Source organism: Desmodus rotundus, chromosome 1 (genome assembly GCF_022682495.2).
Source record: "Desmodus rotundus isolate HL8 chromosome 1, HLdesRot8A.1, whole genome shotgun sequence".
Lineage (NCBI taxonomy): Eukaryota > Metazoa > Chordata > Mammalia > Chiroptera > Phyllostomidae > Desmodus > Desmodus rotundus.
In genome coordinates, this window is record NC_071387.1 from 120,230,382 (window position 1) to 120,256,708 (window position 26,327).

The window sequence follows — 26,327 nt, forward strand, 5'->3', positions numbered from 1 at the left end:
TGACGTCAGATCTGTAAGTTTATTTGCTCAATGTACGACAGCTACATAATGACTCACATTCATGATATTCCATCACTGAGGAAAACTGCTAAGAATGGTCCGTGTGTGAAATAATTCCTTAGAGAAACACGGAGTTGGAAAAATAATCACTGATTAGACCTTAAAAATAGTTCACTGCATAACATGACAAAAAGCACAAAGGCTCATTCGGAGAGCATAGCCGATGTTCTCCGACACTGTGATAGTTGTAATTTCACCATGACGAACACCAGACATTAAGATTAAGCTAACACTGGTGTTTCTTTTGCTCCCCCCCCCCTTGAAAAACAAAATATATAACTGCATGTCACTATAGCAACATCCAAAACAGATCAATTTGTTACAATCACTATTTGGTAGAGCAAACTTTACCCCCAAAAGGAAAAATTAAATTAAAAAAACTTTAAAAAATTTGAAGACTTGATTTTTTTTTTGTCATAGGAATACATAACACCTACGGTATAAGTTAATAAATTTCAAGCTACTGTATAGAAATACAACACTAGCATGCACGATATTGTATCAATAGAGTAATGGAGGAGTAATCATTTCACCAGAGAGACAGTATCATAGGCAAGTGCATTTCTTTAAAAATAAAGAAAAGAAAAGGAACCATTCAAGCTGCTTAAATATCAAGTCTACCATTCCCTCTTCATTTTTAGCCCTCAGGTATGACTTTATCTTGCATTATTCTAAAAAGCAGCCAGAGCCAAAGCTGAAATTTGAAAAAAACATATAGGTTTTGTAATTCCAGTAAATCATTTCCAAACGCTACAAGGACACAACACTGCTCACTGGACATGACGATAAATTAAGGAAAGCCCCCCCCCCATCTTTCCCCTTCCACGGCACTGACTTTAGGGCCCTGCAATGGCAATAGAGCTGTAAAGCTTTCTTCTATTGGTTCTTCTAGTAGGGTCTGGTTAATTGGGACTTCCGCCCTAGCTTAGGAAGGGGACCTTCTAAGGAAAGTCGTGCTGGGTAAACTGTGCAATGTTAGAGAGTATCATTCCCATTCTATCTTCACTGTAACTGGATCCTGTTAAATGTATTTATTTCCTAACCGTAAGCTCAATTTTGGTATTAGTAAAAAGCAAGTGTCAGTTTCCTCAATCATCACTTCTATTTCTCCTTGCCCAGACAAGACAAAGAAAACAAGTCTGGTGTCATTACCTATCTCGGGGTTCACCCGTCACTGACCTCATAAAAACGGCTGACCACACATGCAACAGGTCGTGTTTTCAGGCAGTTATCCAAAATGAGAATGAAGGACTAAGGCTAACTGAAGACAAATTTGTGAAAATAGCAACGTGGTTTCCTTCCATTCTAACGCGTGCAGTAACTGCACAAGAAGTTAATCTCTGATTTCTATGCATTTGTAAAGAGAAAAATATATACATAGAAAAAGTTTTGGTCAAACAGGAGTTAAGTATTTACTATCTGATAATGATTTTAGTTGGTTTTCCTGGAACAAGCGGGAAAAGTGTTTTCAGGGAGGAAAAGCCAACACACAAGGTGCTCGAGTCGGACAGAACGTCTATGGATAGAGCTCTTCCTTTTGGGTTTTTCTACCAGTCGGCTTCTGGCACCTGAATTTTCACACACTGCACCACAGACTTTCTCAAAATGACCACCCAGCTTCTACAACCCCACAGCTTTCCAACCAACTGAGTGGCACCAGGGAAGGTACAGTGGGGAAGACTCAAGTGAGGAGTGATATGGCAGCGTGATCCCTGAGGAAGGGGCTGTGGCAGTTTACGAATCAGGACTCCTCTGAAAATATCAATACAATAAATGACATACAGACCTGAATTTTCTCTATTTTTGTGGTGTTTAATGTTTCTATTAAAGTGGTTAATAATTTTTGTGGTGGATTTAAGTTAAGAGGAAAGAAAGACAAAAACCCCACAGCCACCCGCTAAGCACCTATTAACCAAAACCTAAAGTAGCTCTGATGCTCCTCAGGCAAGCCTTTGGCCTCGGAGAGAGCGAGCGAGCTTGGAGAAGGCTGAAAAGGGATGTGAGGCCAAAATAACTAGCAAAGAAAAATACAGTCAATGGCTTGATGTTACACATGGCTGTAATGTAGAAATACTGTAAACTGCAATTTAGTGTTAATACTGTCAGCTAATCGGAAACTTCAGAAAACTAGCAGGGCCTAAACCATAAGGATAAATACACCTTATGTTCCGAGTCTGTCAAGTTTGGGATTTAAACTATTCCATGTCTGGTAGATTACACCCTGAAAAAAATGCACAGCTGAAACAGATGAGATAGAAATTAAGACAAGAGCATATGTACATAAAAATCCTTACTGGAACCACAGAACTTATTGAATGAGGGCCATTCCATTGAAGTTTTCTTTTCATCTTAAGATCCTATTATCTAGCAATAAGTTAAATTAAAGACAGACAGCTCCACTTGCATTAATCTACAGAACAGTCCATATGCCGGCGTGAGGCTGCTATTCCAATACCAGCACAGCTAGCCTGACTTTCCACTAGTGGTATTTTGGCAAAAATGTCAAAGAGGCAATCAAAGACAGAACAGGTCGTGGGCTTCTCCCTAGGAAGGTCATCCCTCCCTTTCCCTCCCCCACCCGACCCCCAACTCATGGGAAAAAAATAAAGACTGCAGTAGTAGCATCAGCGTGCGCTGCCAGTCCACCTGGGGGGCCTTAATTGTTGCCTTCTCCACCATCGTCGTCTTGCTGATCGCTTGTCCAGAGCGTGAGGTTGTCACGGAGGAGCTGCATGATGAGAGTGGAGTCCTTGTAGGAGTCCTCATTGAGAGTGTCGAGCTCGGCAATGGCATCGTCGAAGGCGGTCTTGGCCAAGTGGCATGCTTGCTCTGGGGCATTCTGGATCTCGTAGTAGAAAACGGAGTAGTTAAGAGCCAGGCCCAATCTAATGGGGTGAGTAGGCTGCATGTGCTCCTTGCTGATCTCATGGGCTTCGCTATAGGCCTTCTCAGATGATTCCACGACAGTCGCCCTTTTCTCTCCAGTGGCCACTTCAGCCAGGTAGCGGTAATAGTCCCCTTTCATCTTCAGGTAAAACACTTTGCTCTCGTACTGGGTCTCACTGCAATTCTTGATCAGGTAGTTATCCAGCAGGCTCAGCACATCCTGACATACCGCTTCCAACTCCTTCTCTATTTTTTCACGGTAAGCACGGACCATCTCTATCTTCTTCTCGTTACCATCTGCAGAAGTCTTCTGCTCAATGCTACTAATGACCCTCCAGGAAGAACGGCGCGCCCCAACTACATTCTTGTAGGCCACAGACAGAAGGTTTCTTTCTTCATTGGACAGTGGCTCATTCAGCTCTGTTACCTATTAAGAGGCAAAGAACAGAAGAGGTGTTGTATCAGTTGAGTTAATTGCATCTTTATGCCACTCAAACACACACGGATCCACCAGCTGATTAAAGCGACTCTCAGAGAAGTCAGGCTGTGTTGAGTGCATGGCAGGGGATGGAGGTGGAAGGAGCAGTAAGTAGGGAAGGGGAAAAATAATCGCAGCTGGGTCAGTGGTGCCTGAACCCTGCTCCCCCCATAGAAGGGCACGTACCTATCACAGAGCTGTTGCATGAACTGTCAAGTCTAGCTATTACATGACAAATGAAATTTTGACCTCAATTACAAAAGGTCAACAGTTCTCTCATGTTCCTCTGGTACAGATGGCTTATGTATCTCTCATATACCATTCTGTTCTCGTAAGAACAGAACGACAGCTTCCTTCTAACCTTGCCTTATCTGCTAAGCCCGTCCTATCCCTTCTGGGTGAGAATAGTCTGAGTATCGGTTGAGAAAATTGTCAACTTCAAGCAGACTTTTGAGAAACAAGGACTTTTTTTGCTCTTGTGTGAAGATCACACCAATTACAAACCTCAGAGAGGCAGTCACAATTGGAGGCATGGGAGTGAGTCTGACCACTGAGATTTTAGCAACCTGGGGAACATACCTGTCATAGTGTTTGCCTGAGTGCATAGCAGTACAAAGAACAGAGAGGTGAACCAAGTGCTCCTGGGCTGAGGTGCCAATAGAACTAATGCCTCTTTCAATACAGCCATTTCTAAAGGGCCTTCATCATCCCAAAGACTAATAATCGCCTTGAGAAAACGACAGCAATAGCACAGAGAACTCTGGCCAAGGTGGCAGAGTAGATGGATGCTAAGCTCACCTCCTCCCCTGACTGCCTCAAAATTCAACTGAATTGTGGTGGTTAAGAATCCGGAGGGGTAGCGTGGCTGCAGAGGCCCTCCCTGAAGAGTGAGGGGTCCCAGCCCCACAGTCTCTGGCTGTAAAAAGCAGTGGGGATTCAGTCCAGGTGAGATGAAGGGCTGCTGGAGCCCCGAGCATGGACTTAGTGCTGACTCTCACTCACCCTGAGCTCCAGCGCTGGGGCAGTTCAGAAAGCACCGAGACACAAGGGAAAGAACTGAATTGTCTGGCTTCAGGGCACAGGATGGAGGCTGGCCCGGACAGAGTGCTGGCAGGTGGCACTGCTCCTTTGTTGGGCCCTCCCAATTTGGAACCAAATCTAAGTCTCCATCAAACCAGCTGATACCACTCGCTGGCCTCACCCTGATGACTACCTGGGATCCCACCTTACCCAAACCGCGCACCAGCCAGAATCTCTTTCATAGGCTGCACCTCACAAGCAACCGGCCCCAGCCCGGCTAAAATCTCTCCAAGGTCCACAAACCCCAAGCGAGCACTGGTTCACACCTCAGCATGTCCTGTACCTCTTCTGAGAGGGCCCCGGCTCTAGTGGAATCTGGCCTCAGTTCGCAGCATAGCCTCTCTCCCAGGTACCTCCAAGCCCAAGCACAGGCAGCGGCTGACCATGGCCTGCACTAGAGCCCCTCCTCCCAAAAGGTCCCAGAACCAACATGCTTGGCTGGCTTCAGATTGCACCAGAGCACCACCAAAGCAAAATCTCCTCTGTGGAGTCAGTCCCTATACAACGGCTCCTCTGCTGTGGTCATGGCCATTCCCCACAGCCAGTCCGCCTGAGGGTCAATCCCACTGACAGGCCAACAGCAACAAGGCTCAACCACAAGAGGAGGGCACAATACAACCCATACAAGGGGCATCCCTGGAGCACCCGGCTCAGGTGAACAGAAGATCCTGCCACTGGGTCCACAGGACACTTAACTACATAAGGCCACCCTGCCAAGACTAGGAGATGGAGCAAAGCTGCCCGATACTTAGAAAGAAACACAGGGAGGCAGCCAAAATGAGGAGACCAAGAACATATTCCAAATGAAACAGAACAAAATTCCAGAAAAAGAACTAAACAAAATGGAGACAAGCAATCTACCAGATACAGTGTTCAGAACTGGTTATAAGGATGCTCAGTGAACGTAGGGGAAGAAGAGATGAACTCAGTGAGAATTTACACAGAGAGACATAACCTAATAGAAAGAACCAGCCCGAAATAAAGAATACAATAACTAAAATGAAGAATAAATTAGATGGAATCAACAACAAACTAGAAGAAGGAAAGGACTGAATCAGTGATTTGGGAGACAAGGCAGCAGAAAACAGCCCATCAGAAAAGCAAAAATTATTTTTTAAAAAGGATAGTTTAAGGAGTCTCTGGGACAAGAGGAACATTTGCATCATACATGTAATAGAAGGAGAAGAGAAAGCAAGGGACTATAAACCTATTTGCATAAATAGTGACAGAAATCATCCCTAATGTGGAAAAGGAAAGACATACAAGTCTAGGAAGCAGAGAGAGCCCCAAACAAGAGGAACCCAAAGAAGCCCACAGCAAGACAATCATAATTAAAATACAAAAGGTTAAAGATAAAAAGAAAATCTTCAAAGTAGCAGGAGAAAAGCAGATAGTTTCGCACAAGGGAGCTCCCATAAGACTGTCAACTGATTTCTCAACAGAAACTTTGCCAGCCAGAAGGACCTACGACCAAGATTACCCTACCCAGCCAAGGCTATCATTTAGAATTGAAGGAGAGAGAAAGCTTCCTAGAAAAGAAAAACCTGAAGTAGTTCATCACCACCAAACCGGTATTACAAGAAATGTTTAAAATCATTCTTTGAGTAAAAAAAAGATCAAAACTATGAATAATAAAATGGCAAAAACTACATACCTATCAGTACTTTAAATGTAATTGGATTAAATGCTCCAATCAAGACACAGGGTGGCTGAATGGAGGAGAAAGCAAGGCCCTTACATAAACCGCCTACAAGAGACCCGCTTCAGATGGAAAGACACGCAGACTGAAAGGGAAGTGATGGAAAAAGATACTTCATGCAAACAGAAATGAAAAATGGCTGGTAGCAATAGTTATGTCGGGCAAAATATATTTTTTTACAACAAAAGTTGTAACACAAAGGACATTTCATATACAATAGCCAAGACATGAAAGCAATCCGAGTGTCCATTCGCAGATGAATGGCTAAGGATGTGGAACATACATGCAATGAAACGTTACTCAGCCACAAAAAAGAATGAAATCCCACCACTTGTGACAACATGGATGAACCCAGAGAGCATTAAGTGAAGTGAGTCAGACAGAGAAAGTCAAATACCATAGGATTTCACTTATACGTGGAATATAAATACAATATAAAGGAACCACCCTTATAGACACAGGGAACAAACTAATGGCTGCCAGATGGGAGGGGACTAAGGGGCGAGTGAAAAAGGTGAAAGGACGGAGCAGCACAGGTTGGTCTATAATGAACAGTCATGAGGATGTGAAGAGCAGCACAGGGAATATCGTCGATAATCCTGTAGTAACGGTGGATGGTGCCCGGTGGGTACTAGATTTATCAAAGTGGGATAATGTCCTACCTTACAGAAATGCCTAGCCACTATGCTGTACACAAACCACAATAAATTAACTCAAGACACTGCCACTACATTTAATTTATGTAACTTGATTTCTGTGCTATCAGAGCCACCCCATACATACTACTAAGGGCCTCATAACCGTATGAAACAGAAGATTTTACAAGGATAGAGCCCTCCCTTACTTTTTATCCCTCTTCTGAGGTCACACTTTTATTTGTCTAGTTAACTAACATATCTAAACTTCTAAACTGGTGTATACTAAGTCACGGCTAAGCGCAACACAAGGGAGCCCAGGTCATTCGCTATTTCCTAAGTCACAGCAGAACAGGCAGTTCCCTCGCCTCACCCTCTCCCGTGCCTGTGCCTGTGCTCCAGCTGTGACACGTCAACAGCAGACACGTCATACTTCTGCTCTGCATTCTTCTGCTCCTGCCCAGAATACTTTCCAGGGTTCCTGTCTGGAAAATACTTACACAACTAGCAAGAACCAAGTTCATACTCATGTCCCTATGGAATCTTCCCCATCTCTCCTTCCACCCCTAGTTAAACTGGCTACTCTCTAGAGGCCTCACTGTTCCCCGTGTAGCTCAACCACAGCATCTACTTCCTATTACTTATAGATGTGCTGGGATGCCGATGGGCTGTTTTCTATGTAGGAATCATTTATACTCAGTATGCATTCCACTTCTATAAAGGGGGTGGGGGGAGGGTTGTTTAGTCAAACTGGTTGTGTAAATCAAACAGTATCTCTCAGAAATAATTAAACCAGAATGTAAACCAAATCATACTTATTATAGTTTACTGCAATTCTTTCTTTGAATGAATCGATCATGCTTTGCTTACTAATTCTCTTCAAATATCCAGCAAGTAATATACATTCATGTATTTCCTAAAGTTGTCAGTGGTTCTTCTTATGTTAGCCTTACACTATGCACTACTGATTCTCCACTGCAATGCTAGAGAACAGTACCATCTACCAGACATGACCTCAGCGCTGGGACCGCGCAGTGGGAGACTAGGGTTTGGTACACTGGACTTTAGAGCAGAAGGAAACCAGGACAGAGGCGCTTTCTGCTCCAAGTCCTCCCTACCACATCGCCTTGTGGAAACACCACTGCCCCTGAATAAGCAGGCTTACCATCTCCTACCCAGTTCTTCATATATTCTAAGCTCGGGAGACACTACTCTCAGCCCTCAGGCCTCAGGCCACTGTCACTCCTCGATTTCTGATGAATATTCAAATACCCCAGGAGACAGGGTTTTTCCAAGTCTCAGCATTTACTAAGTGACCCTGGGAGCAAAACATTTCATTCATCTGTCTGGGCCTCGGTTTGCTTATCTGTAAAATGGAGGCTTCTGCCTCTTTCACGAGGTTATTGTCACATTATACCAGACAAAAGAGGCAGTGCTTGACACAGCAAAGTGCTATAGAAATGTGACCAACTGCTTTCGAGAGTACCTTGAATAATTTTCCTTCGTTTTAATTCTTACCTAGGAAGCCTCTAAATTTCTTACACAATCTCTAGCTGATCGTCCTATATCAAGTATCTCTTTTCTATTTCATCCTGTGTTCTACTCTAAGCTGAAATTTCCTCCCCTACGTCACTTTCTTTCCATAAACATTATAGCATCATATAGCTAGAAAAATCCCCCAGATGGGCTCTCTAACAAGCTGAGGCCTCCGAAGGCCTCCGAAGGCCTCGGGCCCAGGCTTCGGTCCGCATAGCACAGGACTCTGGCCCGTATTCGCCGACTGTGTAGCTGCTGAAGACTAGCTGTTCCTAGTGCAACCTGATGACTGTCTCCCATGCAAGGAGAAGCCAGAGTGCCGAAGTCCATTGAGATAAGAGTCCTGGCCTTTCCCCTAAATCATGCTGTCCTTATTTCAAGAGCCAGCAACTATTTAAAGCTCAAATTACCTCACCAGTATAATATATACCGTTAGCTCTCCTACTGCAAATAAAGTTTGGCTGCAGAGCCCGAAGGCGGCAATTTGTGCCCATGTAAAGTTTGTCTAATTGCCTCCAACAAACTGGGACATGGAGATTATGAAGTGCCGACATCACCTTTAGATACAGGAACCCCACATTTGGAACACACCCAGCTGTTCTCTGCCACTGAAAAACTAAGTTCAAGGAAAAGCCTGTAACTCTGAAGAGTCTGCTCGAAAGAAAGGAAGGTTTCTCTAACAACCTTACACCAGAGAGCCCTGGATGGGCGGCTCACTGGGTTGGAGCGTTTTCCCGATACGCCAAGGCTGTGGGCTTGCCGGTCAGGGCACATGCAAGAACCAGCCAAAGAATACATAAATAAGTGGAGCAACAAACTGATGTTTCTCTCCCTCTCTCCCCCACCCACCCTCCCCTCTCTCTAAATCAACCAAAACCAAACAAAAACAAAAACCCAAGCCTCAAATCAGACTTTTAAAAATCCCTTAAGATCAAAGTGACTTGTATGAGAATCAATCTGTAACTTTTACATTAAAATAGAGATCACAACCATACTACTTTTCAAAGTCTAAATATCCTTTAAAAGACAAAACAAAACAAACAAACAAACAAACAAAAAAACAGTGTCCAAAAAGGAAGTCTAAGATAGAATGAGTATTCGCCGTGGAAAGATGTGAGACAACACATCACTCGGAGAGGGAGGTCATGTCTTTCAGGCCACTGAACTGTTTATATTGTAAGAATGGAGCACTTATCAAATATGGCCCCAAAAATTTACTGTATGGACACTGGAAAATGTGGAAAGCTTGTATCTTCCAGCATTATATATTTTGCTTAGAAACAAAACTGATATTTCTGTCCTCTAAACTTAGAATACTAGCTCAAGTTCAAATTTCTTTTAGTGAATTGAAGATCTGTGAGTAAAAAGTTAGAAAAATCTGTTATTCTCACCAACAGTTTAAGAAATAGAACTCCCCAAATTCCAGCTACTAAGGAATTAGGTATTAATTAACTAGTGTCAACTGAAGAGAAATCTTTTCTAAGATTGCCAACCCTTGAGATTCTTGCAAAGGTATTTAGATGACTTTCTGACCTTAAGTCTTAAAGCACTAAGTCATTCACAAATTCAACTTATCAAGAGCCTTAAATTGTCACGTGCTACTTCAAATGTTTCGTCTTGTTACATTAACCTTACATTATTTAAAATATATTTCTATCTTGCAGAATCTTATACAGATATTAAAAAATAACAGTTATGGTGGTAAACATAAAACACATTTATTTTAGAAAGCTGAAAATCTCCACAAAGAACTGAAGTTAATATCCAAAAAATAAAGATAGGATGGACGAACAGGTAAGAAAAAAGGACTTTTTGGGCAGTGAAACTTTTGTGTATAATACATGTCATTATAAACTTGTCAAAATCCATAAAATGTGCAACACCAAGTGAACCCTAATGGAAACTACGAACTTAGAAGTGATAATGACATGTCAAGTAGGTCCACTGATTATAAATGTACCACTTGGACGCTGAAAGTAGGGGAGGCTGTGCTTTCCACTCAATTTCACTGTGAATCTGAAACTGTTCTTTTTGGATAGTCTACTTATAAACAAAACAAAAAACTATCAAACACTAGATACGACATTTGGCCCCTTCATGCATTTTTTTGTGTCCTCCTAGGTTTGGAACATTATCACCTGAAAGGGCCAAGAGGCCACGAAAAAGGCAGGTGAAGGGAGATGCAGCAACTGCTACATACGAACACCCTGTACTAAAAACGAAGTACGATGACAAGGAACAAGGTGGGCATCAGCGTGCACGGAATGGACGTGGGGTTACACACCGCGTGGGCCGTGGAATAAACCGCTACTAATACCTGTGAACTGCCCTTCTGCTTGCACACAGTTAATCACGCAGTCCACGGGTAACCTGTCTCCTAAAGTCACTAGAATTTTTGGAAATAATCTAAAGTCGTGTCTTTCATATCCGAGTAAAGTCTCTTCAACTTTTCTGTGCAGAAGAGTTAACAAACTAGGCTCAAGACTGCTACCTTTAGAAGGGTCTGCTTGTGCAGGTGGCCTCTGGCTAGCACCTGAGAACGTGGATTTTAGAAGGATCCCCTGCCACTCTTAAGAACCGTTCTCTGTCCCTAAACTGTGTAAACAATGTGGTTTATGCTAAACACCTGTTATCATTCTAGGCCTCTTGAATTTTGCTATGTGCTGGCAGAAAGTGCCCATTTGAGCAGCCCCAAGGAACCCCTCGGGCACTGAGTCTCTGAGGAGTTTCCTCATTTCAAACACACAGCCCGTATGGCTCTACTGAGAGAGGGCCCTTGAAAGCTTGCGCCTCATTTACTGATCTTTACCCCAAGCACCTTTCCCCTGAGATTTAGCTTCCCACTCTAATAAACCACAGCCACTAGTGAGACTCCATGCTGAGTCCTAGCAAACCACTGAACCTGAGGGGACAGGCCTGGGGACCTCCAACACACATTCATTCTAGAAAACTTGATATAACATGTCCCATAAGGTCAAACAACAAGAAAAATGTACTTAAAGGCCACTTCTTTTTTTGGATTTTTTTTTTAATTAAAAGAATTTATTTTAGAGAGAGGGTAAGGGAGGGAGAAAAGAGAGGAACAGGAACATAGATGTGAGAGGGCAACATGGATTGGCTGCATTCTGCAAGCACCCCAACGAGGACAGGGCACAGAGCCCGCAACCAAGGCACACGTCCTGACCAGGAATCGAACTGGCGACCTTCAGGCTTGCAGGACCATGCTCAACCAACAGAGTCATGCCTGCCAGGGCTTGAAGGCCACTTCTTATAATTCATCAAGCATTCATTTAATATCCCGCACGGGTCACAATGAGCTGAAGATACAATATTCCACGAGGAGGATCAAGCTTATTCGCATTAGAATACCAGTCACAGAGGTATTCTTAAAGGTAGTAAAACTGCCTGGAAAGCGTAGACAATATTTTAATTAGAAAGTAACAACTTTAGCTGGGTTTTTAAAATCCAGCAGCAGTCACCCTGGATAAAAACTGCAGAAGGAAAAAACTTTCCAGGAAGAGGGACATCCTAGCAGAGTCCTGAAACTTCCATGGCACATTCAGGGCCACAGTCAAGGTCTCGGGGATGAGAGGAGAGCTGGCGGAGCACCTGTTTTTCTGATACCACCAAATCCTATGTTCTTTTCACAGCTACCCTACAGGGGACACTCTATGTGATGCAGAGAAATGAAATAAGCTTTTCACCACAGTCCCGCCATTAACACACAGCAGCACAAAGACACAAACTCAGGGCCCCTGCCTTCAAATCCTGTGCTCTTTTGCCCACACAAAGTGTCTGATGATGTGAACACTGCAGCACATCACGGAAACAGGGCTAATTTCTTACAAAGAGAGAGACCTCCTAGAAAGAATTTAAGAGCAACCAATAATGTAAAAAATGGTCAGAAGGAACAGGTGAAAGGAAAATATACACCTCAGGTTGGTAAAACTGAGAAGTCTGATGACTCACTACGAAGGAGACAGTGAGTGAACAGCCCTCTCATCCACTGTGGACACTGTGAATGTTCAGAGGGCAATTTGTGAGAGATTACCAGAAACACAAATGCTTAAAACACCGTGACACTGCAGTTTCATTCCAGAAACTAATTCACTGCATTATTTCTAACAGCTGGAGTCTGGAACCACCAAATGATCTCTGACAGGAGACGACTTAGGTTACGATACACCACATACCGGAATTTCAGCAGTCATCAAAAGAACACAGGGCAGGGCCCCACGTGGTGTGGCTCAGGGAGGCCGAGCGCTGGCCTGAGAACCAAAAGGTCACCAGCTCAATTCCCAATCAGGGCCCATGCCTGGGTTGTGGGCCGGGTCCCCAGCTGGGGGTGTGCGAGAGAAAACCACACATTGATGTTTCTCTCCCTCTTTCTCCCTCCCTCCCTCCAAAAATAAAATCTTAAAAAAATAAATAAATAAACTTAAGAAAATTATGACTCAGACAAAGAATGGAACCCAAATCTAATGGCTCAAAATCCCACACGCTCTCCACTCTCCCAACTGTTCTTAACAAAGGAGGGGAAGCTTTTTTAATAAATACTCCCCTAAACAGGCTTAGTCCTTAAAGATACCACAGTGCACGGGATCCATACACATCTATTTCTCCAGGTCAAGAACTGAAGCACCACACTCCTCAAAAAGTTGAGTTTAATGACTCAGCAATTCCACTCCTAAGTATGTGCAAGAGAAATGAAAACATAATGTCCACACAAAAAATTGTACATGAGTGTTAACAGCAGCAACAGCCAAAAACCAGGAACAATCCAGTATGCCAAACAAGATGTTTCTTCCCTCCCAGCATATTCCCATCAATTGTTCTCTTTCCTGTATTTTTCCTTCTCCTGTATCTCCTGGTATTTCCCATTAACCCATGAGGTCTGTCCAGATAGGATCCAGCCACAAAATATGAAAAGTGGACATTTATTGACAAAGATACAATAAACACTGTACATAGATCAATGACGCCTCAGTTTTCCTCTAAGTAGGCTCTTGGGACCTCACACAGTTCTCCCAATCGCCATCAGCAATTGGGAGAACTGTACCTGTCTCATCACATTTTCCTGAATCTTATCGACGGTCTGAAATCTCTTTCAAAGGTGATTTTAGTTTTGGGAAAAGCCAGAAGTCGAAGGGCACCAAATCTGGGCAGTCACCTGGGTGATTTGATGTTTCACCGAAAAACTCTGTACATGTACAACACGTGATGCACGAGCAGGTGCACTGTCGTGATGAAGCTGGCAATCACCTGTTGCCCATAGCTGCGGCCTTCTGCATCATCGAAATACTTTCCGCATAAGCAATGTTCAAGCTTAACGCAAAATGTGATGCAGATTCATTGCTCTACCCGTTCAGTCATTTTGAATGTGACGGCCACACGGTACACATGCTCATTCAAGCGCATCTACCACCCACATTGACTAGTACAGAGAAGTCGTCATTTTCCACGCATGTGCTTTCCGGCCCACTGTCCCTGGCTGCCATGTTACATCGATGTCACACAACCATTCTTGTTATATTAACAATTGCTGGACTTTTTCAGGACAGACCCCGTATACTTCAATTACACAATTTAAATAAATGGTCCCTTTACATCCCATCTCTTCGTTCTTATTTCCTTCCAAATTAAGTTCCTGTAAATAAGCCCATAAGCCTACACAGTAGGTCCCTGAATGTTTCATTATAATGTTGATGAAATGCTGTAGTAACTTAACGCTCATTTATATCAATTAGCTTATGGTAAAACTGGTTTTGTTATACCTCGTGTCACTCAAAGCTGCAGAGCCTACTGATATTGAGAATTTACTGTATCTGCGGTAACAGATACATTTCTTTAACATTCTTTCACTCCTCATCCCATTACCACTGTGACCACTCTTAAAAAGTCATCAAATATCTTCCTACTTCACATACCCAAATTACCTTATCTTTAAGGAATACCGCTGACTTTTTGTTAGCATTTCTCCTGTTCTTCTGCATATGTACCTACTCGTAGTCTTTCATTCCTCTATCCAGTTACCACTAACGTGCCCCTCCCCAGGGTTTCGGATTTTGACTTCACCCCCCCAACCCCGCCGTGATCTTATTATGCCTGGTTTTAATTATCCTTGATACATAGATGACTCCAAACATAGAATGCCAGGGATACTATATTTTTCTGATCTTAGACCAGAGCCTTGTCATTAGTGGGTTTCAAATAGGTATTTGTGCCCTGGCTGGTGTGGCTCAGTGGACTGAGTGCTGGCCTGCAAACCAAAGGGTTGCCAGTTCAATTCCCAGTCAGGGCACATTGAGGGCCAAGTCCCCAGATGGGTGGGTGTGAAAGGCAACCACACATTGATGTCTCTCCCCTCCCTCTCTAAAAATAAGTAAAGTCTTAAAAAATATATATTAGGTGTGTGTGTGTGTATATATATATATAAAGACTTTATTTTTTTATCTTTAGGGAGAGAGGAAGAGAAGGAGAAAGAGGGGGAGAGAACTATTAATGTGTGGTTGCTTCTCATGCACCCCATACTGGCATCCTGGCCTGCAACCCAGGCATATGCCCTGAGTGGGAATTGAACTGGTGATCCTCTGGTTTGCAGTCCATGCTCAATCCACTGAGCTACACCATCCAGGGCTATTAGGTATATATTTGTATACTGAATAAGTAGCACTGACTGCTTACACCCTGCCAGACACTGTTCTGAACGTTTTTCATTTATTAACATGAAACCATGTCTCTAATTACTTTCACTTAAATGTTTCCTTAAATTCAGCATGGCCACAGCTTAATCCATCTTTTCCAGTTTTCACCCCTCCAACTTGACCCCTCCAATACTAGTAAGTCTCCTTCCGTCACTCTCCTCTTACTCAATTTCCACAGTACTGACACTGATCTCTCCAGACCAAAAATCAGACTATGATTCTCTTCTACTTCAAATCCCTCAGTGATGTCTCACAGCTTAAAAATAACACAAAGTCGCCCCAGCCAATGTAGCTCAGTCAGTTAGAGCGTTGTCCCGTAAACCAAGAGGTCTCAGATTTCATTCCAGGTCACGGCACATACCTAGGATGCAGGTGGATCCCAGGTCAGGGCACATGAGAGGCAACCAATAAATATTTCTCTCTCACATCGCTGTTTCTCCCCCCCTCGTCCCCTATGTCTAAAGTCAATAGGCATGTCCTCAGATGAGGATTAAAAAAAAAACAACCCCCCCCCCAAACTCCCCAAGGCCCTTTGTGAACTGCCCCATTTACCTCTTCAGACTAATTTCCTAATATTCCCTCAAATACACACTACTGCAGTATTCCCTGAGTGTAACCCATAGTGAATCAGTGACTCATGCACCAGATTCTGCTCCTCGTACACCTCAAAGCTAAACATGGTTATTCCCTCTGTCTGGACATTCCTTCCGCCAGCATTTCCCCATCTCCTCATGCCACGCCCCCCAACCCTGAAACACTTCTCTGGCATCACTTCCTCTAGGAAATCTCCTTTGATGCCCAGAGTGTGACCTCGATGCCCTCCTCTAGTTCCACAGCAATGATCTTACCTCCATTTTTATGTGTGGGATAAATATTCCCACAGATGTTCAATAATCCTTCATCACAACTCTATCTTCCCTTTTTGATTTTGGATCGGTTATCATTCGCTTCTTCCACCTGCCTAGACCATCTCCAAAATATTCAACTTAGCATTTTTTTCCCTTGATCTTCACCCAAATCCCCTCAAAACATGTTTCCACACAAGATCGTATTATTTTTGATGTACAAAAAGGTCACGACTTCCTCCCATTTCTCTATCAAATAAAGTATATTCTTTCATTCAGTTCTGAGTGGCATTCTTTCACCTCCTGGAAATACCTTAAAGACTCCAATAGCAAAGCTATAGTACTTACCTCCTCATGTTGAAAATCTGAAATTCTCCTTTGCTAAATGATATTTAAAACACCCTCAATCACGGGATCAAATGTTTTCTAAAAGAAAGCAGATTACACTCACCCTGACTCATACACCTTAGGACTATCCTAAAGGAAGTGTGTTCTGTATTTTAACCTAGACGACATGACATTAACGACTCTCTCAAGGACAACTAAAGGAGCAGATTAAATATGCAGCAGTTTAAAGGATTTTTAATGCTTCTGCAACCAATGAAACATTTACTAAACTTAATGAAATTAAATCAATGAGAAAATACTTAAAAGATCACCAGTATCCATTCATACAATTATGTTTGACTTCCTTCTGAAAACTTTAGAAGAGCCTTAGGTTTAGGAAAAAAATCCTTTTAGTTCAAACCTTGGGCATATTACTACTTAAATATTTGCACATGTAAAATGGGAATATGTTTTCGAAAACTTTTGTGAAATTAAGTGGCAAAGTATATAAAGATGCTTCCCAAGCGACAATATATGTCAAAATATATTGCAATATTTTACCGAAGACTATGTAATTTATCACCTTCTATCTTCCCCAAAAGATTTTAGTCAGTTCAGAAATCTACAGAACAGATGTAAAAAAAAAGCCATACTAAAAAATGTTACGTTTCCCACCACAATCAGAGCAATGCTTTGCTGCAGCGGCACGGTAAATGATAATACTGCCTCGGTTCCACAGCGGATACAGTCGTTAGCAGCACTTATTAAAAACACACATGTACACACAGCCTATGTGTGTGTGTATATATAGTAAGCCAGCTTTGAACAGAGAAAAGACACGATCAACATGCAAGCATACTATATATATATACATCCAAAATAAGAACTAGTTCTAATTCATTCAGCGTTTCCGAGAATCCATACGCTGGACATAGTTCTAAGTAAGTATCCTCATGCCCTGGCTGGGCAGTTCAGTGGGTTGGAGCACCATTCCCATTCACCAAGACTGCAGTTCCGCCCTGGTCAGGGCACATGCAAGAATCCACCAACGAGTGCGTAAGTAAGTGCAGCAACAAAGCAATGGTTCTCCCTCTCCCTCCCTTTCTCTCTCTCAAAAAAATCAATCAATAAAAAATGTTTAAAAATAAGTATCAATAGAAACATATTGTATGAAAGTTTTAGAATTTAATCCATTACAATTGCTCAAGTTTACCATATTGTTTACCTCCCTTCCTCAATAAATGAATCAAGTTCCCAAAATCTAGTCTTAAAAAAACCTAGTTTTTACCTGTAGAACCTTCAGATAGTAAAATAAATAAAGTGGAAGAATGCCCATCTGAATTACTGGTACCATTGCGCGGGTCAGCTCCATACCTGAGCACAGATTCAAAGCCCAGCTGTCTGGGCCCAGGCGGCTAGTATGTACTTAGTATCTATCTACACCCCCCCCACCCCACGCGGTACTATACTAACATTAAGGCAAAATGGTTTGTTTGTTTTTTTTAAATGCTTGGCACCCTGCCTAGTGTGGCTCAGTTGATTGGAGCATCGTCCCATAACCAAAAGGTGTGATTCCCGGCCAGGGCGCATGCCTGGGGGTTCTGGGTTCCATCTCCAGTCCAGGCACAGGGGTGGGGGTGGCAGTGGGGGGGGCAGCGTAGGCAGCACCTATTGATTGTTTCTCTTCTCTCTCTAAAAGCAATGAAAAAATGTCCTCAGGTGAGGATTGAAAAAAAAAAAAAAAAAGGGGGCTTGGCAAGTAACAAAGCCAAACAAAAGCAAGTTTCTTCACATTGTCCTCAACAAATAAACTGGGTTTTAGCTCTTCTATCAGACTGGTGATAAAAGCTAAAACTGACAAAAGAATCTCCCCGCATTACCCTTTAAAAAAAGGTGGGGGCAGTAAAAAAGGAAGCAAGAACCTACTGAAGTAATGTAATGTAATGACAGAACTCTATTTATTCTTTTAACCTGGACACCCCATCTTTCCTCTCAGCACTACTGACCCCCACAGCCTTTCAACCAACCCCTCTCCTGAGACTAAAAGCTGAGGGGCAAGGAGCACTTGGATGGCAACTTAAGCCCTCCTCTCAAAAACTAAGGAAACCTTAAATTATCTGCCATGTGCATTAAATGCTTTAAGCAAGAAACCACCCTTCGAGATTGCCAAACTGGAACGTAAAGAAATCTTTTTGGCAATTTGATTACTTGTGGCAAACGGGGGTAATTTCGGTTTGATAAAAAGCAATGCTCCCAGACGGCAAACCCCAAAGGCGGGTGCAAGAGCGGGAAAGTGCACGTGGACGGCAGACCGGCGACGTGCTGACAGATGACGAAGTGGCTCCGTGAGGGTACGCTATACCATTCTTGCACTTTGTGAGCATTCGCAAGTTTCCGTATTAGTTTTAAGGCTATCATTCCAACCACAAGAAAGCAGAGAAAGGGAGATCTGCCACAAATAAGGTAGCAGTTAAGCTTTCCCCCATTTCAATCTCATTTTATTTTTCTTCTTGACAGAAAGCAGTAGGGTATCCTTGAATTTTGAACCACGTGTATATAATACCTATTCAAACAGTAGTATCTTCCAAAACTTTTCAGAAATCATTACCTAGTAGTAGTGATAGTTTCCAGATCCTTAAAAATTATTCTTAGCTATTCTTTCACCAATTTCACTCTGGGGTCTCTGTCCTAATATATAAACTGTGTCGGAGCTTTAGCCACAGATATTCATGGCATTATTCATAAATTTGAAAACAGCCTAAATGTGAAAGAAAAAATAATTAAATATGACACACCCACAGGATTATTTAGCCACTTAAGATACTAATGACAGAAAATATCCTTAAAATAATGTTAAGGGGAAAATGCAAGGTAGAAGGAAGACATGATGGCAATAGCCCTCCATGAGGAATTACTATGGTGATGCTTGTTCCCATCAGCTCCGCTTGCTTCAGAATGCTTTTTACTATTGCTCCCATTTTCCTATCCTGTTAGTTCTCCTTGACCTTCTGGATCAGGTCATTTTCAGCCTAGAATAAAAATCTAATATCTAGACTTTGAAGTTTCTTTCCTTCTCTTTTTTTTAAAGAGAGGGAAAGTGAGGGAGAGGGAGAGAAACATCCACGTTGAGAGTGTAATACTCATCGGCTGCCTCTAGCAGACGCCCTGACCTGGACCAAACCCACCACCTTTCCCCATTTACAGAACGATGCTCAAACTACTGAGCCACACCGTCCAGGGCTACACCTTAACGTTTCTATTTCTACTACACAAGTGTAGTTAGGAAAGACCACACGTAGTCCATATGTGAAGAGTGGAACATGATTTGAAAGTAACAACTACCCACCAGTCTACTCCTACCAGGCAGGCCGCGTGTGGAAGTGTGGCGGCGGGGGACTGGGACTGTCTGCATGGCTACTACCCGCACTGGGCCTCCACTGCAAACACATACTCACTACTTCGCGTTAGACTGCTGCAGAAGGAGCGCTGTATTGAACTGAATGGGACTGAAGTAAAACAACTCAGTTTTTAAAAGATAAGCTTATTTCTGCATCCTTTTAGTACTGGCAACGTAGTCTTTGTTTCCTAGATCTAGGTGATTTAAGTACGGTGGTCTTCACTGTCATACTTGCAATTCCCTTCAGAAAGTTAGTAAAATGTACATGATCTCTTTCAAAACAAACCTGCATTTTTAAAAGGTAACCTTCCTCCTGTTACCTCTTAGCCTTCTCTCCCTCCTGTATACCACTGCAGCTGCTCTTCACACTCGGCTGTGGGGGAGGGTGGACAAGGGATTCCTTTTGAGTGACTACTGTCATCACATGTTCAGCTGCCCACTGCTGTCACTGTCATATTCCCAGCTCTGACACCCTTGCTCTAGTAACAGAATCATTAAGAAAAGGACACTACACCTAGGCCCTACGTACTAAATCTGGCTTTCGATCTCTCCAAAAAAGAAGATATCACTCCAAAGAGTAAGGAAATAAGACCAATGAGAGTTTATTTGGAAATTTTTTAAATGTCATATTAAAAACATATCGATATATGTTGAGGATGTAAAGTACAGCACAGGAAATACACTCAGTGATATTGTAACAACTATGGTTGGTACCCAGTGGGTGTTGGAAATATTGGGGGAACACTTTGTAAAGTATATGATTATGTAACCACTACGCTATACACCTGAAACTAACACAAATAATATAAACTGATAAAACTTAAAAAATGTATACATGTAAGAACACTCATTTTTATTTACCGATTCACAACCCAACTAATGCTGTGTGGCGCACGAACAGCATACAACTCAGGTAAAGAAAATCTGCCTCTGTGGGACACACCCTTCAGGAGGAAGGCTGATGAACATCTGGCTTAGACTCACACAGTTCTTTTCCTTTTTTATTTAAGATTTTATTTATTTATTCTTAGAGAGGAAGGGAGGGAGAAAGAGGGGGGTAGAAACATCAATGTGTGGTTGCCTCTCACTGGGGACCCAGCCCACATCCCAGTCACGTGCCCTGACTGGGAATTGAACCAGCGACCCTGTGGTTCGCAGGCCAGCGCCCAATCCACTGAGCCACACCAGCCAGGGCCGACTTCCACAGTTCTTTAAAAAGGAGAGGAAAAAAAACTCATGCAAAGTCTTTAAGATTGATAATATTTATTGTTTCTGCAAAATCATGGGAACAAACAAGTCATTTAACCATTTATCTTAAGATAAACGCTTTCTTTTGGGAAATTTTTGTTGGTTACTTTTCATGTTACTATTTTCTTAACTATTGAAATTCATAAATTAGTAAAGTCAAAATTTCAAGGATCTCTGCCAAGTGCCAATTTAAAGTAAGATATGGTTTCACAGCAAACCAAAATGACAGCTGATAACTGAAATGGAATTTGGGGAAGACAACGGGAAAACAATTATGAGAGCAAAGGCAGTAAGGCAGCTGGTACTAGTCCCCTAGAGAGACAACAAATATAGTGGACCCCCCCATTATAGTTTCAAATGTCTGGTCAAACACTAAAACACAGCTTAGAAAATAAGACAAAAGATACTGGTTGATAGGTGACTTCCCCCACACTGACTATTGAACACTTCTTTCACACCCCATGAAATCTGGTAGAAATGCAGAAAAATGCCCTGCCAGATAAAAGGGGTAGCGATAGGAAGGTGAGGAGCTTCTGGCAGCCACAGAACGGTCAATACAATGTATTTAACATCTTACTTACAGGAATCCCATCGTTTAAGAAGCCCAAGCTTGAACCGCTCACTGCTCTCAGCACTGCACAGTGTTGATTAGGGGCCTGCTGCCGCGCAGCAGGGAAATCACTTCTAACAAGTGGGCCTCGGGGTGGACAGTAAGTCATACGAACACCAGCAAAATTTCCATGATCTGTAAATAGTTTGCTCTGATTTCAGGTAACTTGTTCTTATTTATATTTAGGGTGAGCATCATGTGGTTTTTAAGCTCTATTAACTTTTTTTAAATGTAAATACAAACCTAGCTAAGTCCCTTCTTAAAAAAAAGTTAGGCTGAAAAGGTCCAGAAGTTAGAAAACTAAGACAAAGGGACACTGACTACCTTTGGCTTTGTCGTTGTGGGCACTTCATTACTGACATACCCCTACATCAGTCACGTTCTGAAATCCACCCAGCTACAGCAAAATCCTCATCGCTCTTAACTAGAGGTGATGGTTATACAACATTATCTATATAGTAAATGCTACTGAAGTGTGTACTTGAAAACGGTCAGTTGTTATGTGACTTTTACCTCAATAAAAGCAAGATCATTTTCTCCACTCTTTTTAATAATTTAGAATTTGGTGTAATAAGTAAGGAAGGGTTCCTCCAAGTACTAAGGGATGAAATCCTCCCCGGGGTCAGCAGTTACTACAAAAGACTAAGGAGGAGGTACATTTAGCAACATCTTTTATCTCAATACAATTTTTTAATAATTAGAAAAAGCAGTTACCATTTCTTTCCGTTACTGTGAAGGATAACGTATAAAAAGCAAACTCTTATCTGTATTCTTTCCGCCCCAAAGAAGAAAACAACCGAAACCACATGACACAGAATAAAGGCTGGCAGAGAGAGCTCCTCCTCTGAAGAGTCTCCGGAAGTGCCACTACCCCATTAGCGATAATGGCTATTGATCTAGCCTCCTGGAAGAGCTAGTAGGAAAAACAGAGTATTTCAGACAGGAAGAATTTTAAAGTAAAAAGATTCTACTAGGAAGACTTTTTAAATATAATTAAGATAGCCTTTTGCCACCAATGCCCCCCACACACTCGAGTTCAATTGCTCAACTCAGTGACTTCAACAAAGTTAGTGGCCCAGAAACTTTTTCTTCACCCCCAACCCCAGGAAGTACCAATAGCCTACTCAGAATATTAATTTCTCAGGAGGCAGTAAAATCCAAAGGGCAGGACGGTATTGTCTAGCCAGTAGGAAACATCTAGGTGTTAACTCTCTCCTTAAATGCAAGACTACACATTGGTTTTAAAAGCATAAACTTCCTTCCCTCTTTCTTCCTTTTCAAAACTGCACATTGTTTCTGTCCTGGTTACCCACCTACAACTACCACTCTGCACAGGTCCCAACAGTGTTATGTTATTACTAGAATAACTTCATTAAATGCAAATAAATTTAATCCTTGTAACATAGGCCTATTTTCTTTATTTCTTCCAGTATTTCCCAAATTGTCTGCGACGACTTATGTAAGAGGAAAAAACAAAGTTTTAGAAAGAGTTACCATTTTGAGCACTTACTGCATTGATTTAGTCCTCACAACCTCACGTTAGGTACTGACCCATTTTACAGATGAGGTGGTTGCAAGGTAAATCTACCTCAGCAAAGTCACAGTAAACAGGTTTGAAAAAAGACCTGCTTTACTTTACAAACGGTTCTTTCCTCCAAACTCCGTTAAGGAGCAGAAGCATAAACAGAGCAAAAGAGAACCTGCCCAGATCCGAACCTAGTTTTGTAACAGATTCTCATTCCCTAACGTCTACTGAAAATGACCCTTTACAAAGGCATCGTATTTTTAAGGTTTTTATTAAACCTGCCAAGTTAATAATATGCAATAAACCCAAGTATACAGTCTGTCCCTGCACTATAGTTATAGAATGTATTCTTGTTTAAAATTTCTATCTTTATTCCATCACTGCCCAATTTTAATGGCGAGATGAATGTTTAAAATTACAAATGTATCCTGTACACTCCTGTGAGAAAACTAGAAGTAGCAAAATGAACAGGCGTATCTAGAAGACCTGGACGTCTAGGGACAAATGAAAGCCTTATCTTTTGCACCAATCCTTATCTGGTGGAAGATGAAGTGCTCCACTCCACCTGGCTTAGCTGCTAATTTCTGCATTACCTTGGACAAATGCCATTTGCATACTCCCTACCAGCCCTTAGGTGCATTGCAGCCTCTGTGTCATTGTGTGTGACATCACTCGATCGCTATGGATGTGGGTGCGAGGTCACTCGCTTTGCTGAGAAACTTGAAGTATGGAAAAACGAGGAGAGTCTAAATAACGTGAACCTATATTATTAAAAGTGCAACCTGTATTATCTGAGCTTTAAAATGTTTTAAGACAGCAACTGTGGCAGTATATTAATTCAATGGTGCTCCCAATTTCAAAACCAATTCTCTTCCTTAACAAGATTAAAAATTTTTGGTTCATGTTGCTGCCTTAAAATATAAAGGCATCAGCATTACCACCTTTTGTGAACTCATAAAGCTGTTCAGTAATCTGTAATGCCAGCACCGCTTCATTAAAAAGATTTAACATGCAAGGTACACTCCTAAATCCACTTCACACTGGAGATGCATTTTAAAACCTTTGTTACATAAGGCAGGAAGTTAAATATTAAGATAGTGAGAGATCTAAATCATTAATTGGATTTTCCATGTTTCACTTAATAATGTTCAATTCCTCCCTCTCGAATATCAAACTGGTTAGCAGCCCATTAGACAAATGCAGTGTTACTGACAAAAATGGTGCAATACAGGCAGGAATCCGCAGGCAACTGGAGGGCAGGATTCTCTTTCCAGCAGCATGAGGATGCGCTAGCAATTTTTTTTTTAAGCCTCCGATGTATCTAAGAAAAAAAAATTTTAAGACTTTTTCCCCTTTAAAATAACTCCTCCCAGCCTCCACCTCCTCTAGGCCCTCTGCAATATGACAAATGCAGAATCTTCTGGAATGACTTGATACTGCCTCCCACCACCGCTTTGTTTGCAATAACAGATTAGAGAACATTTTTTCAACTTCATTTCAACAGATGTGTGCCTGGATTTTAAAAACAAACAGCATGTCACAAATCGAACCAGCCAGATAAATTCACCACCTTTATTTTAAAGACAATACCTACCCTTTTCAATACAAAACATTAGGAAAAAATGGAGATGACGTGTCGAGAACAATCAATGAAAACGCTAGCGAGAGACAAAACGTTCCTAAAAGCACGAGAATTTGCTTTGGGAAATGGAGAAAGAGGTGCCTTTTGTTAAGAAAAACGTGAGGAAGCTTTCGATTTTGCCCAGGTTTTCAAGGAAGCCTACATTTCCCCCAGGGAGGTTCTACGGGATCTGTCAGTAAAGGCAGCGGGGACGATTTGGGGGAGAGGGGGGTTAGAAAACCGGGAGACATGCTGAGTGAATGGGAAAGGCGCCGCCCAGACACCAGGGAGAGAAAGAGGAACCGCATCCATGCGGTCCCCCGCCCCCACACCAAGGTTGGGAGGAGGGGAAGTGGGGCACAAAGGATGCGCACGGTCCCTCGCTCAGGTCCCCAGGATCCCCAGAGACGTGGGACCAGAGACCCCGCTTCTGAGACCAGTCCTGCAAGACTCCGCCCCAACCCTAGGCTGGGGAGGGCCTCGGAGGCAGCGCCACCGGTCCCGAGGGACTGTCTGGGAGAGGCCGCGTCACAACCCGGGTCCCCACTCACTACTGGGACCCTCCCTGTCCCCTTAGTGAGCGAGGAGTGTCGGTCAACCCTGCAGTCACGACAAACGACTAATCCCCTGGTTGTCCAAGCTAAGGCTCGCGTCTGCGAAAAGGCTGGGGCTGTGAGGGGGGAGGGGAAGAGAAACTCACGTTCTTCATGGCCGCGGCCATGTCGTCGTAGCGCTCCGCCTGCTCGGCCAGCCGGGCTTTCTGCACCAGTTGCTCGCGGTCCACCATCTTCGTGGGCTGAGTCGGGCCGGGCGAGAAAACCAGGGAGGCCTGAAGGCTCGGAAGACAGCAGTGGCGTGGCGGGAGTCCGTGTGCCGGAGGGACCGACCCACGAAGCGAGCAGCTGAAAGACGAAGGCGGCGCGAAGCCTGCGGCTGGAGTTGCAACCGCGGGACCAGAAGTGAGGCGGCTGCGGCTGCTGTGCGTGCAGCAAGAGGACAACCCCCTGCGGTCCCGCCCACGCCGCGTGACGTAAGGGCCCGCCCACCCGCGCACCCCGCCCAGGCTCCGCCCCGGCTCTTCCGCTGCTCAAGCTTCTTCTCAACTCAGCTCGCTGCCGTCTCGTAGGTGTCCTTTTCTTCCCCGCTGCTCCCCATTCTGCACCTCACCCTGGCTCCTGCGCCCCAGCTTCTCCAGACGCCCCCACCCCTCCCCCGCCAGACCCTTGCTCTGCCAGGCCCCAGTGCCTGGGCCCCTGGGAGTTGTAGTTCACCTACCGGCGAGGTAATACGTACGTTGGAGAGATCAAGGACAAAGGGACGGTCAACACTACATCTCCCAGTGGTCATAGCGCGCAGGCGGAGGAAAGGGGGTGGGTTCTAATTTTGCGGCCGCTGGGGACCCCTGGCGGGGATGTAGGCCGCATCAGACCGAGCGAGTGCTGATTCACGGCCCCGCCCCATATTCTCCAGGAAATTACGAGGAAACGGGCCGGGGCCTTAGCCCTGGACCTTGTGTCCAAGATAAAGAAGCAGGCCAAGGTGGTTCACAGACGAGGGGTGCGTCTACCGTAGAACCAAACTGCCATGGTGATGCCCGCCCCTGGGGTAGTTGAATTAAGGAGTTAAACATTGGGAGCTAAACTGTTACCCTCCCCCTCAAGATTCCAGTTCCCCAA

The 26,327-nt window shown here is 43.4% G+C and overlaps 1 protein-coding gene across 1 annotated transcript; it reads right to left on the reverse strand.

Annotated features, from left to right (window-relative positions):
- Positions 1-25,662, reverse strand: YWHAG (tyrosine 3-monooxygenase/tryptophan 5-monooxygenase activation protein gamma). The gene is made up of 2 exons (XM_024571402.4): positions 25,352-25,662; positions 1-3,373 (listed from the first exon to the last, which is right to left on the reverse strand). The coding sequence occupies exons 1-2, from the start codon at positions 25,436-25,438 to the stop codon at positions 2,717-2,719; spliced, it is 744 nt and encodes a 247-aa protein (XP_024427170.1). The 5' UTR covers positions 25,439-25,662; the 3' UTR covers positions 1-2,716.
- Positions 25,663-26,327: the final 665 nt, after the last annotated feature.